The sequence below is a fragment of the Vitis riparia genome, chromosome 3, assembly GCF_004353265.1.
Source record: "Vitis riparia cultivar Riparia Gloire de Montpellier isolate 1030 chromosome 3, EGFV_Vit.rip_1.0, whole genome shotgun sequence".
NCBI lineage: Eukaryota > Viridiplantae > Streptophyta > Magnoliopsida > Vitales > Vitaceae > Vitis > Vitis riparia.
This window is the reverse complement of record NC_048433.1, coordinates 19,700,620-19,715,376: the sequence shown is the minus strand read 5'-3', so window position 1 is coordinate 19,715,376 and position 14,757 is coordinate 19,700,620. Positions and strand designations below refer to the sequence as shown.

At 32.7% G+C, this 14,757-nt stretch overlaps 2 protein-coding genes across 3 annotated transcripts; both read right to left on the bottom strand.

The window, feature by feature from the left end:
* Positions 1-1,250: 1,250 nt before the first annotated feature.
* LOC117910598 (anthocyanidin 3-O-glucosyltransferase 2-like) lies at positions 1,251-2,521 on the bottom strand. 2 transcript variants are annotated; one of them, XM_034824698.1, is made up of 2 exons: positions 2,274-2,521; positions 1,251-2,046 (listed from the first exon to the last, which is right to left on the bottom strand). In XM_034824698.1, the coding sequence occupies exons 1-2, from the start codon at positions 2,501-2,503 to the stop codon at positions 1,461-1,463; spliced, it is 816 nt and encodes a 271-aa protein (XP_034680589.1). In that variant the 5' UTR covers positions 2,504-2,521; the 3' UTR covers positions 1,251-1,460. The 2 variants fall into 2 exon arrangements, with proteins under 2 accessions (XP_034680589.1, XP_034680595.1); XM_034824704.1 differs by lacking the exon at positions 2,274-2,521 and adding an exon at positions 2,166-2,267.
* LOC117911039 (putative UDP-glucose flavonoid 3-O-glucosyltransferase 3) lies at positions 2,505-2,913 on the bottom strand (the record flags this gene model as incomplete). The annotated part of the gene is made up of 1 exon (XM_034825200.1): positions 2,505-2,913. A coding segment is annotated over exon 1 (402 nt), but the record flags the coding sequence as incomplete, so codon positions are not given.
* Between the last annotated feature and the right edge of the window lie 11,844 nt (positions 2,914-14,757).

Below are 14,757 nucleotides of genomic sequence, written 5' to 3'. Positions count from 1 at the left end.
TTTAGCATAATTCCATTTGTTTCTACCCATGGTTCATTTCCTTTATACACGTGGGATATTTTAACAATTTTTTATTTTTAATTATATTAATATGAAATACAAAATAATAAAAATATCTATTAATTTGAAAAGCTTAAGCACAAAAAGTCCATTTTTGCATATTTTTTTAAAAAAGTCACTAAAAAAAACTACAAAAAAATAAAATAAAATCATTTAAGTTAAAGAAGATATTAATATAAACTAAGAGGGTTATTTTTCTATTTTTATGACTTATTATAGATTTTTTTGAGTAAAAAAAAATCAAAATATTTAATTTTTTTCTAAATAGAAAAAGTAATATGTTGGTTTTTTCTTTATTTTTAAATACTTAATAAAACTAAAATATTACAAAAATAAATAACTTAATACTTAATACTATTAAACGCTATTTAGTTTTTTAATTCTATTTATAATTAAGTAAAAAAAAAAATACAAACACCACCTAAGGGAATGTTTGTTAAAACTTAATACTTATTACTTAATAATTTAAGTTGATTTTAAGTTAAATTATACTTAAGTTGTTGATTTAAAACTTATTACTTAATTCTTACTTTAATTATTAAGATTGTTTGATAAAATTAATTTAAAATTTATTTCAAATAATTAAATTAACATATTTATTCTTAGAAATTATAATTATGGTAATGGAGGTCGAGTAACAATGAAGATTGTGAAATAGTAAAAGAGATTGTGGAGATAATTAGGGAAAATGGGGATAAAAATGTTAAATGAGGATATAAACTTAAAAATAAGTTAATTATTGTACTTATTACTTAAAGTTATTTTTTACTTTAAACCATATCATTAAATTATTTTACCAAACATACTTAATTTACTTAATAACTTAAATTAAGCTATCAAGTTACTTTAAGTTATTAAGTTAATTTACCAAATACCCTCTAAATCTACAAAATTATATTACTAAAACCAAAATTTTGTCATTTCACAACCACTAACTTTGACAAAGTTACTTTAATCCTTTAATAACCACTCCCAAATGACATGGGCCAAGGTTAGGTATTGAAAATTCAAATATTTGTAATCAAATGTGAGGAAGATTGGTAAAACTAACCTCTTACGATTAATAATAACAAAATTAAACACCAAATTGAATGAAAATGGCAATGGGACGTGATCATTTCGTATGGGGGTTTACAAGAACAAGACATATAAGATGAGAAAGCCTAAAATCTATTTATATTCCCATACAATTTGATACATCATCTAATATTAAAATAAAGATGTCACACAAGATGTAACATATGCTACTTTTATTTTTATTTAAAGTAAGTAGACAATACATTTTTTTCAACTTAATTTTTCTATGACACTCAACCAATACATTATTAAAAGCAATTGAAACAAACATTTTTAAGGACTTAGAACCTTTTTTTTGATAATACATCGCTTTAGCATTCACTTCATGAGATATTAGTTATCATGTCTCCAATTAGACGTTGTATGCTAGAGTCCGAAGATCCACCTTTCGTCAAGGCTTTCATGCACTTTTCTTTCATTTTTGCCCTTTTCATTCTAATGTTGCTGCTATCATCCATTAAACTCCATATTCTACTCTCAATTTCTTGAGCACTTACAAGATTACTAGTATTCATGTTATAATCAAATCTAATCTCTACCCCCATTTCTAACTCTCTTACTATTTGAAACGCATTCAATTGTTGTTCTGCATACATAGGCCATGTAGCTACTGGGACACCATACCATATGCTTTCTAATATAGAATTCCACCCACAATGAGATATAAACCCTCCTACTGCAGAGTGAGCTAAAACAGCTGCTTGTGGTGCCCATCCAATTATCTTTCCAATTTTAGATATACGATCTAAGAACCCTTCAGGTAATACTTCCTCGAAATTCACATAATCACTAGGTATTGCCATCTTACCTTTTGGTGGAGGTCGTCGGAGTGTCCACAAGAAACGATGCCCACTATTCTCAAGCCCAATTGCAATCTCCTTGATTTGATCCATGTGGAATGCTCCAGCGCTGCCAAAACATAAAAACACCACAGATGATGTGGGCTGATCATCAAGCCATCGGATGACATCCAAGTCACTATCTTGTTTTTGTTTGTTGGCATGTTGTAAGTTCAATAACGGCCCTACCGTGTAAATGGGAGGAGTTGTACCATCGACAAAGGAGTTAATCACATGAGATTCTAGCTCCACAAATGTATTTACCAAAATACCCTTGGCATCTCTAAAGCTCCTTACCCGGTCGAGGAAATCCATGGATCCGCCACCCTCCTTGTCCACCGCCGTAGCAGGCAAGACTCGAGCAGGAACCGAGTTGACAAAACCCGGGACCACCAACTCAGCATCCGAGTTAGCAAACTCAGTAACATCCACGCCCTGGCGGTCCTTGAGGGTTTGAAGATGAAACATGAGAGCAAGGCAGGCCGCACTGGAGGCGAAGTACACATAGGAAGGAACACCCAATTCATTAGCTACATCTATCATGGAAGTACAAAGCATATCGACCACAATCCCAGCGAGTCGACCCGACTCAGACCGAGTGATCTGGTGGACTGCATCCCTCACCAGAGGCTTCTGCCTTGCAATGATATTATAGAAGAAGATATTAGGGGATGACGATGATGGGTGGGAATTGGATGAATCTGAGTCGAGTTCAGGAAGGTGGAGAAATCGAATGGACCCGGAAACGGAAGCAGAAACTGAATGGATATAGTTGGTTACCGCAGAGTCCTCAAGAGGTAGCTTCATGATGAGCAGAGTGACTGAGAAGCGGTCATCTCTACCAACAAGAAGCTTAGCAAACTCCACAGCTGATACAAGATGTCCTATAGCTGAGACAGAGACAAAAATAAGCTCTATTTTCTTCACCATCACTAGCTAATACTACGGCTAACAGAGAAAATTCTAAGAAATTTTCTTATTTTCAGTGGAATTAAACACCGGATGATTCAGATATATATGTAGATCTTCACTATGTGGTTTTAGCTTGGAGAAGAAGAATGGAGGTGATGTTATGGCCGACATAGAATATAGAATATTCATATCTCTGATGTTGAAGTCTTAGGCTGTGGGCGTGAGTCATTGTGTTAATACTATTGCATGGACTTTTCCATGCAAATATTTGTCTTTTTTTTTGTTTTTTTTTTGGTTGGCATTCTTTGATCTCTTCCATTCTCTTTAGTAAACAATATAATTCAATATCTATGGAATTCTACTTTGGAAAGAGACCAAAACCAAGTTTGTCTTTTCGTGTGGAGCAGACAATTTTTAATAGAAAAAGGAATTATTCTCAGAATGTTGAATGATTTTAAACATATAAAATTTTCAAATCAATCAAATTGATAAAATTTAGTCCACTTTGTGAGACGTCCATTCAATAGTATCTAAATTAATTCCACTGAATTTCATCACTGCTGCATTATTAATTGAACATCGACTAATTCTCTAATTCCAAATGTTCTTATCTCAATCATATAAGCAGACAAATTTAAATGCCACACATGTACCTTTTTGACCCAATTCTAGAAAAAAATCTCTACTTTTCCGACACTAAAATCTTTCATATGCATAATTTTTTGAGCGTTAGATGGGGGGCAATTATCTCCCATAAATGATAAATTTAATATATAATATACATCCCATATCATAGAAAACTTTTTTTTTTATTGAAATTGTTATTTACACTTAATAATAGTGAAATTAAGGTAGAAAACAATAAAATTATATATAAATTATAAAATAATAAAACACTCGAATACAAAATAATGGAACCAAAGTCCCATGTAATATATAGCAAAAGCAAGGATCCGAGCTATCACATGGTACAAAATAATGGAATAAAGGTATGGATCAATGAGATCACATATATTGTTGAAAAGTAATGAAATCTAGGTATCATATGTTGAAAAGTAATGAACCAAGATACAAACCAATACGATCATTATGTATATAAAGTATAACTAATTAGATATCGAGTACAAAGTAATAGGATCAACATGCATACATTTGATACCCTTAGTTGATGATAACTTTTTGATATGATACCCCAAAAGTAGTATTTGGTGTCATAATCAATCCTTTACTATTATTACCAATAAGGTTTTATATTTTAGTAATGTAGTTATCAATCTTATTAAAGGCAATTTTATACCTAACACATGTCACCAGTTGGAAATAATTCTCCTCAAGTTATTTAACACTAAAATCATCTATGTGCGTAGTTTTTTTAGTGTTAACTTGAGAGCCACAATCTCTAATATTCAATCATACATTTCTTCAATAAATTTATTATTATAAAAAAAAGAAATATATTGGGTTTATATTTGATATGATATTGAAATTTTAATCCTAATCATTTAAGTATATAATAAAATCTGAGTCACTAAATGAAAGTATAAAGACCCATATTATAAGCACATGGAACCATTATATAGATCAATGAGATTAAAATGTAATGCCTGTAATAAGACTAAACTACAAAATAATGGAACTAAAATATAAAAATAATTAGTTCACATGTAAAATAGGAAGTGTAGGGATATGAAAATCCTTCGTCATGTAGCAAAGTCAAAAAAGCAATGCGCTACCTCCATATAATGCTTGTCAAGAGGCCCCATGAAACCCACCTCACCGTAATAATAGATCATTATCATCATCATGTCACAAAAAGCATTGATCACATTTAGGAATGACTACCACTCATAAAATCTGATCACTATTGCAAAATATGACCTTGTGTAAAGGATAACCTATACATTAATTATGTAATGACAATGATTCACAGATTAATCACATACCGGCCAAAACCTTAAAAGTCATTCCATAATTATTGCATAATGATTAGAGCCTTTATGATACTCGTAATGGAAATCATTTAAGGAACAATATAGAATTGATGTTTCCATTTATTAACTTCTCATAATTAATACACCAAAATAAATCTATAAAAGGAATTCTCACTTCCAAAATAAGGAACACAAACTATTTTGTCTTTCATGTTTTTTTTCACTTAACCTCATGGATAACTTGATTGTTGAAGAAAGGTTTACCTAACCTGCCTATTCTTTTTTATCTTTTGGTTTTTTGATCTTGAGGAGGAAAGTGATGCATGGTTTGATCCAACTTGGGAGGATACAATACAAAATAATGAGATGCTAAGAACAAAGCAATGAACCAATGCACATGTGACACCCACTAATTGGTACTAAAAAGGTGTTATTTGTACCATACCTAAACCCTTATCATTATTATGAATCTTATATCCCTCCCATTACTTTTCCTTTCCCTTGCTTGCATGTCTTGTTTTTTTTTTCTTTATTCCCATATCCAAACATTAACAAAAAAAATAAAAAATAAAAACTATATGAAGAGGGTGAGTGACTTGGCTTTGTTGGTACTCACATCATGGTTGTTTACAGTGGCAAAGGTTATTTTCTTAGTCATGAACAATAGATTAGAATGCATATCCAAATGCTATCGATGGCGATTATATGTGCAAATTTCGAAAGTCCTATAAAAATAAGTAAAAGAACTAGAAATATATACGAACAAAATTGTTTGTATAAGTTAATTTCAATCACATCCCCTAAGTTTTAGTGTACATACATTAAAATAATGTTTTCAAAATTGGATTGATCATTAAATTATAAAAGTTATCGAATTCACAATTCATCGATTAGATCAATGGTTGAAATGATTAAACCAATGATGTCATAAATATATAAATTGCATTATTAATAAAATTTAAAACAATTATATGAAATAAGAAAATATATAAGTAATTAAATTTTAAACACATTTCATCATTTTATTATTGGTAATATTGATAGCTCAAAATATGATAAGGATAACTTAATGATTTATTAAATTATTAGTAATTTTTGTTTTATTAAATGAGTAATGATTCGTCCTAGAGTGCTTCTGTGCCATTTGATTCTGGCCCAGACGGGTGTCATCAACAAAATTTATAAACCTATTTCACCATACACTAAGGTAGCATAGTTAGCATAGCATAGTGGCTATAAGATCGTCCATAGGAATGAGTTTTCATGGTACAATTGATATTAGTTAAGGTACTGAAATGGTGTTTTTCCTTATGAAAGTTAGCTTTAAAAGAAAATGTAACTGTGGGTGGAAAATGTTGATTTTAAGTTAACAAAAAAATAGTAACTAAAATTAATTACAAAGAAAAGGTTTCTTGGAGTTTTAGGTCACTAAGATCAGGTTCCTTAGGCAAAGGGGGAGATTCCGGATCTTTTCCTTGCGTTGGGGACAATAACATAAAGGATGGTTATCTCCCGAACCGGATTTACATTTAGCAACTAGGATTTGATCCAAACGGGTTCCTAAAAACTGTAATTGCTTCCCATTAATGGCTTCAAACACTAAAGACTTTCACTTTGAACCACCTTCCAATGGCTCGTAAATGATAACTAATAGACATCCATGGATCTAGCAATAAGCATCCATAGAATCCAAAAGGTTTACCAAGTATTGGCCATTCAAGGTGATTTTAAGGGATTTAAAGCTGGACCTTGAAATAAAAACCATTGATGGTTAACAACTACTGTCATTTAAAGCAAGGACAACTCTTACCTTTGCATTCAGGTCATCCAAAGTGAAAACAAAATGAGAAGGTAAGGCAGAGCAAAAGCTCTATATATTTCTTACCACGGGAAATTTTACAAGTGTTTTATGAAAAACATATATAATAATATCACCCATATTTCTCCTTATATATATGCTACCTAAAAGATATATAAAAAGATATAAAAGAAAATATCTAGTTGGTTACAAGGAGAAACTAGGAAATTACACAAAATATCTGAAGATAAAAATCTAATGAAGTCGGTGCACAAATATATGGAGATTATAGAGGAAGATATCGCATGGTATTTGAAATTCCTTCATGGCTGCATCTTGGTTTCGCATGGTGTGCAAAATTTCGCACAGGGTGCGAAATTTCTTTCACTCATTCCTGCTCTCTGTCCTGCAGCTATTGAAGCTCCTCTTGATTTCGCATAGCCATGCGAAATTGCTGGTTGCTAGATTTCTTCTCTGATTCTCTTCTTTGCATACTTGATTGGCTTGTCAAAGGGCTATGAAGCTCCAAAGCTTGGATTCTTCATGTAATTGAGCTTTACCTTGCTTTGCCATGGACTACACAAAGTTCTCCCTCATTCTTGGCTTGTTTTAATGATAAAAAAGCTACCAAAAACACTAAAACTTGCCAAAAACTGATTAGTAACACTTGCAAGGGTCCTTAATGTGCCAATTGAGTTAAAATGTATTAACTACTACTCAAAAGTGTTTAAAGCAATGCATGTCAAAGCTCCTTTGTGATGGAGAGATGCTAACAATGGTTTCAAAGTGGCAGCCCCTCAACGTGGAAACCTTCTTTCATGTGAAGATGATGTCTGGTTCTATTGGTTTTCCTCGTAGAGAGTGCGTCCCAATGGTCGAATGATCAACCCGTGCACGAAGATGGAGAACGGTTGTTGATGGTGAGTTGGTTCTACAATTCTGGTGGTGCGCATTAGGATGATGGTTTTTTTTGTTGCATATTCCTTTTCAAAAATTCTGATTGTTGTCCTCAGAAAAATTCTGATTGTTATCCCATAAAAAAAAAAAAAAAAAAAATTCTTAACATCCACCACTCTAGAAATTCTGATTGTTGTTCCTTAAAAATTCAGCTCGTCATTCTCTCAAATGGAAAGTGGACCACCTTTTGTGTGAGATCTCTTTTCTGAAAAATCCTCCCAACGCTTTGAATCTTTTTCTCAACACGCTCAAACCTGCTTCTCAACCCTCACCTTAAAAACTCCACCAAAACGTTGAACGACACGAGCCATCAAGCTGTTAGAAAAAACATCATGGTCATCGGTGTAGATGATGCAATCCAGGTCGAAGCTTTCTTTTTGGATGGCTTTGACGGTGTGCCACAAGACCCTCTCACCATCAACGCCGTCATTGGTATATGGATGGAAGAATCTAAACTCCCGTCATCTATTGCTCCTGCCTTTGATGATCGAATGTGATATATAACTCAAAATTAAGGCTATTGCACCCAAAATTAGGCACCATATCACAACCTCATTCATCAATGATCTTTGATTTTTTTTACTTTCAGTGGATTAAATGATCAAAGAAGTCGAAAAGTTGAAAAAGTTCCTCTCAAGTATCAATAACCTCCCAAATGTCATGGCTTCCAAAATTTGATGTGGATTATTTCCTCTCAACTTACCAGAATGTGGTTTGCAACTCACAAAATGGTGCACGATACAACTTCATGCATCCTTGCAGTCTAAATGGCAATGTTGGATTCAGTATGGTCATACGGTGATGTCCTCTTATGAAGAAAAGGGTTGTTGGATGGTTCGGTCTATTGTAAGGAGACCCTCAAAATCAAATTTGCAGTCCCTGTTGATCATTTTCCTTAAATCTGTTTTTTTTTTTTTTTCAATGAAGACTCACTCTTCCCATATTGATGTTGCGGCTTCCTAGAGAATACAATTGTCATATTCCTCCAAAAATCTCCTTATCTTCCAACATTCTCTTCATCTCACTTCCTTCAAGTCAGAATCATCTCTTTCCCATGAAGTAACTATTGTTTTAAGGGTATGAAAACAGATGACTAACCCAAAACACACAAACAAAGAATAGAATGAATAACACGAAACTTATCGATGATAGGTTGAGGTGTGACAAATACTGTTCTTGAAATAGATCCATCTTCCTCGAAGATAAACTTGGTGCATTAGGGTACCAGTGGTCTACCTCTAGGATTCATCAACCGGTGAATCTCACCTTGGGTACACTCTACAGGCGAGACATGTACAACTTGGGTTTTAAAAAATTCCTCCAGATAGATGTATGAAATAGTGGAGAGGAAAGCAAAACGTTGGAAGATTTAGAAGAACTCTCTGAAAAAAATATTTATTTGAGAGTGAGGAGTGACCTGTTTTTATAGGCCACTAACACAATCCCAACAGGACTCTACTTGTAATAAAAATATGACTCTACTTGTAATTAGAACATGACTCTAGTTTAAACAGAACAAGACTCTACATGTAAGCGAAACGAGACTCTACTAGCACACTCCTAATGGGAATCTTCCTAAAGAGTCATTAAAAAATAAAAGACTAAGTCAAACACAACTTCACATTTACACTCTTTCTACAATCCCCCACAAAGAGTAGATGTGAAGGAAGGAAAAAATGGAGGAAAAAAATAATCAAATGCATCAGTATTGGAACCCAAAGGCTATGAACCAATCTTAGGACAAATAAGTATTGAATCACAAAATATGGTGAAAAATGAATTTCTATGAACCAGTGTTTCTTGATGTAACTCAAGGGACCTTTATCCACATTGGTTTTCTTAATTACATTATGAGTTGTACATAACGGGTTGACACAAATAGGCCATGTACTCTGCCTGGATATTTATGAGAGCTCTCGAGAACCTGCTTAAGTTCTCATAGGAAGTGGTCCCACCTCCACTCTCATATAATTGAATCCATCAAGTATATTATGGATTTAAACATACCATCCATAAAGAATATGGCATTCATTAAGAGTAAACACTCAACCTTAGTCAATGCAGAATATGCTCTATCTACACCATAGGGATAGACTCTCATACAATTAAAGTTGATAGAGCACCTCAAGTCAACAAGTGATTTGTTATTACCCATATGAACCAACTTCATAGAATTTCCATTCTAATAGGTTAGGTTACCACCACTCTTGACTTTTGTAATAGGCATAAGCCCCACCCCCCTCGATGTTTCTTCCACTAGTTTCTTATTTAGTGGTTTGGTCAAAGGATCGACCAAATTCAACTTTGACCTCACAAATTCTAGATATATAACCCCTATTTCAAGCAGCAGTCGCACAATATTGTGCCTTAGGCGTATATGCTCATTCTTTCCATTAAATATTTTACTCTTAGCCTTAGTAATTGCAACTTGGCTATCACAATGCATAGACATAGACGGGATTTACTAAGAGGTTTCTAAGTCACTCAACTTCAGAACTTGTCTTTTCTAAGGCAATAAACTTAGCTTCCATAGTAGACCGAGTAATGCAAGTTTGCTTGGCAAACTTTCAAGAAACTGCACTTCTACCAAGGATGAAAACATATCCACTGGTGGATTTCATCTCATTTGAATCTGAGATCCAATTTACATCACTAAATCCTTCAAGGACACTTGGATATCCACTATAGCACAAACCATAGTTAATGGTGCCTCTCAAATACTTAAGGACTCTACGAACAACGGTTCAATGGTCCTGATTAGGACTTTAGGTGTACCGACTTAATCTACCTACTGCATAAGCAATGTCAAGTATGGTATAGTTCATTAAGTACATTAGGGTCCCTATGATCTGAGTATACTCGATTTGGGCAACATTTTGTTCTTTATTTTTCTTCAGTTGTGAGCCAAGATCATAAGGAGTTGACACTGGTTTACAATCAAAGTGTTCAAACTTCTTTGGGATATTCTCAGCATAATGCTCTTGAGAAAGTTTAAGCCCATTAGGTGTTCTAGTTATTTTAATTCCTAAAATCACCTATGCCTTTCCTAGGTCTTTCATATCAAACTTAGAACCTAGGAATTTCTTGGTCTTACACACAACCTCTAGGCTAGTTCCAAAAATCAGCATGTCATCAACATAAAGGCAAATGACTACACGTGTTATCCTCATACTTGTTGTAGATACATTTATCAACATCATTAATGGAATATCTATTAGTTACTAACACATGATCAAACTTGATGTGCCACTGTTTGGGAGCTTGTTTTAACCCATATAGTGATTTAACTAACCTACACACATTTTTCTTCTTCCCTAGAACTACACAACCCTTAAGTTGTTCCATATAAATTTGCTCTTCCAAATTCCCATTCAAGAATGCAGTTTTGACGTCCATTTGGTGTATCACCAGATTATGAATGGAAGTTAAAGCGATCAATACTCTAATTGAAGCTATTCTAGTCACAAGGGAAAATGTGTCAAAGTAATCTACATCCTTCCTTTGTTTAAAGCCTTTGGAAACTAAACGAGTTTTATACTTCTCTACGGACCCATCTTGTTTTAACCTTCTTTTAAAGATCCACTTACAATAAATAGTCTTTGCACTAGAAGGTAAATTTGCTAACTCTCATTTATGGTTATACATGATTGATTCGATTTCACTATTAATGGCCTCTTTCTAGAATGGTGCATCAGGAGAAGTTATAGCTTCTTTGTAGGATCTTGGGTCTTCATCTATTAGGAAGGCGTAAAAGCCATCTCTAAGGTTTGTTTCTTTCTTATCTCTTTTACTCCTTCTAGGTTCAAATTCAGAAGGTTCAATAGACTCGTCTCTACTTGTTTTCTGAACTTGTTGTTCACCATTTAGTTTCATAGGAAATATGTTTTCAAAGAAATCCTCATTATTTGTTTCTATTATGGTATTGACATCTACAAGACTGTTTTCTAACTTAGCAACAAGAAACCTATATGTCACACTATTCTCAGCATAACCAACAAACATTGCATCAAAGGTTTTATAGGACCTAGTTTTCATTTTTTAGGTGTGGGGAAAAGAACTTTAGCTAATCACCCCACACTTTCAGGTATGCTATATTAGGTGCATAACCCTTCCACAACTCATAAGGAGTTTTACTAGTTCTCTTGTAAGGTATTCTATTTTGAATATGACAAGAGGAGAGGATAATTTCCCCCCACAAGTTCAAGGGTACTCTTGAACTTACCAACATTGCATTTATCATTTCTTTTAAGGTCCTTTTTTTTTTCTTTCTACTATTCATTAGACTCAGGAGAATAAGGAGTAGTAGTTTCGTGAATGATCCTATGATCTTCCCAAAAAGAATTAAAGGGGTTGGACTCATACTCTCTTCCTTTATCAGTTCTAAGTCTTTTAATCTTCTTACTTAGTTGATTTTCCACTTCATTTTTGTACTTGATGAAAACATCTCTTGCTTCATCTTTGTTTCTCAAAAGATATACCCTTATATACCTTGAGTAGTCATCTATGAAAGTTATGTAGAATCGTTTACCACCTCTAGTCATTGTATTTTTTAGGTCTCCTAAGTCACTGTGTATTAAACTTAGTAAATCTGATTCTCTTTCTACTGATTTGCAAGATTTCTTTGTGGTTTTAGATTCTACACATGATTAACATTTTCCAAGGTTTTCTAAGGACAACTTAGGGATTAAACTCAATTCAACAATTTTCTTCATATATGAAAAGTTCATATGTCCTAATCTACCATGCCAAATATCACACGAATCAACTATGTAAGCAGAAGAAGAAGATGCATTATTATTGATAATATAAAAATATTCAACATAAATAAACCCTGATTACAATAGCCTTTCCCCACAAATGCATCATTCTTGGTTAAAACTATTTTATCGGAGTCAAACAAGATCCTCACTTTTGCTTTCCCAAGCAAAGATACTAACACCAAGTTCCAATGGATATTTGGCACATGAAGAACATCATTGTGGGCGGCGAGCACTTTTCCAAAGGTTAGCTTGAGAAAAACTTTCCCTTTGGAAATCATTGGGGTAGATATAGAATTGCCCATGAACACTTGTTCCTCTTCTTTATTTATAGTGGTATAGGAAGCAAATGCACTTCTGTTTCCAGAGATGTGCTTGGTAGCCCCAGAGTCTACCACTCAGTTCTTCATATTAAAGACCATGCTCACCTCAGAGAAGGCTATTGTTGTGATCACCTCTGTCTTTGCCAGATTTTCCTTTGAATTAGACTTCTTAGTTCTTTTCTTATGGCAGCATTGAGCTGCATGGTGTCCAGACTTGCCACAGACAAAGCAATTACGCCATTTTTAATAGTTGGGTTTTGAACCTTGTTTTATGCGTTGGGCTTGGTCCTAGTGTTTTGCTTTCTGGACCTATTGTTTTTGGGTTTAGGTTTTTCTTCTACTATGCCTATTAAGAAACAACATGTCTTATGAGAAAAAAAAAATCCTAATTTCAATTCACCTATATAAATTCCAACAATCCCACACATGAATGGAAATTGTCTTTAAAAAAATTGCAAATGACAAGCAATAGTACTTGGAGACGGTCTCGTTGTGGACCTGGAGGATGTGGATGGCCATGCTAGAGGCGGTGGAGAGCTTCTTGTTGGAGACATGGCACTTGAAGTGCTTGGCCTTCTAGTACTGAAAAAGAATCTTCTCATCCTCGAACTCCCTCTCGTAGTAGTAGCAGAACACCTTAGCTGCTCTCTTCTTCTTCTTCCCCATTCTCTCCTTTCTCCTCTCTCTCCTAGGGTTTCCCTCAATTCGCGAATTTATTTTTTGATTTTGGGAATATGGTATTTGGGTGTCACGTGCAACTCCTATTCTCTCCAACCCCATCACCTTTGGGACCAGCCTCACACGTAATGCATTTGTCTATTTATTATGCCATGTGTCATAATCTTTTTGGGCCATTCTATGATACTAAAATGTAGTTCACGATCTCATTTAAAAAAATGGTGATCAATAAAAAAAAAAAATACAATATAAAAAAAATATCTTATTTATTTATATTTTAGCATTATTCCATTTGTTTCTACCCATGATTCATTTCCTTTTATACATGTTGGATATTTTAACAATTTTTTTATTTTTAATTATATTAATATGAAATACAAAATAATAAAAATATATATTAATTTGAAAAGCTTAAGCACAAAAAAGTCCATTTTTGTGTCTTTTTAAAAAAAGTCACTAAAAAAACTACAAAAAAAATTAAAATCATTTAAGTTAAAGTAGAAATTAATATAAACTAAGAGAGTTATTTTTCTATTTTTTATGACTTATTATAAATTTTTTGTTGAGTAAAAACTAACCAAAATCTTTAATTTTTTCTAACAGAAAAAGTAATATGTTAATTTTTCTTTATTTTTAAATACTTAATAGAAATAAAATATTACAAAAACAAATAACTTAATACTTAACACTATTAAGCACTATTTAGTTTTAAATTCTATTTATTATTAAGTAAAAAAAAATAAAAACACCACCTAAGAGAATGTTTGGTAAAACTTAATACTTATTACTTAATCTCTTAAGTTGACTTTAAGTTAAATTATACTTATGTTGTTGACTTAAAATTTATTACTTAATTATTACTTTAAGTATTAAGGTTGTAAAATTTATTTCAAATAATTAAATTAACATATTTATTTTCATAAATTATAATTAGGGAAAAGGAGGTCGAGTAACAATGGAGATCATGAAGTAGCAAAAAAGATTGTGAAGATAATTAAGGTAAATGGAAATAAAAATGTCAAATGAGGATACTTAAAAATAAGTTAATTATTTTACTTATTATTTAAAGTTGTTTTTTACTTTAAATCTTTATTTTACCATTAATTTACTTAATAATTTAAATTAAGTTATCAAGTTACTTTAAGTTATTAAGTTAATTTACCAAATACCCTCTAAATCTACAAAATTATATTACTAAAAGCAAAATTTTGTCATTTCACAACCACTACTTTGACAAAGTTACTTTAATCCTTTAATAACCACTCCCAAATGACATGGGACAAGGTTAGGTATTGAAAATTCAAATATTTATAATCAAACGTGAGGAAGATTGGTAAAACTAACCTCTTACGATTAATAATAACAAAATTAAACACCAAATTGAATGAAAATGGCAATGGGACGTGATTATTTCGTGTGGGGGTT

Excerpts from the sequence above, each read along its gene's own strand:
- LOC117910598 (XM_034824698.1), bottom strand. The coding sequence starts at position 2,503 with ATGAATTGGGTGTTCCTTCCTATGTGTACTTCGCCTCCAGTGCGGCCT. Across the intron at positions 2,047-2,273 it reads CCATGGATTTCCTCGACCGG|CGCTGGAGCATTCCACATGG; the intron begins GTAAGGAGCTTT and ends ATGTTTTGGCAG.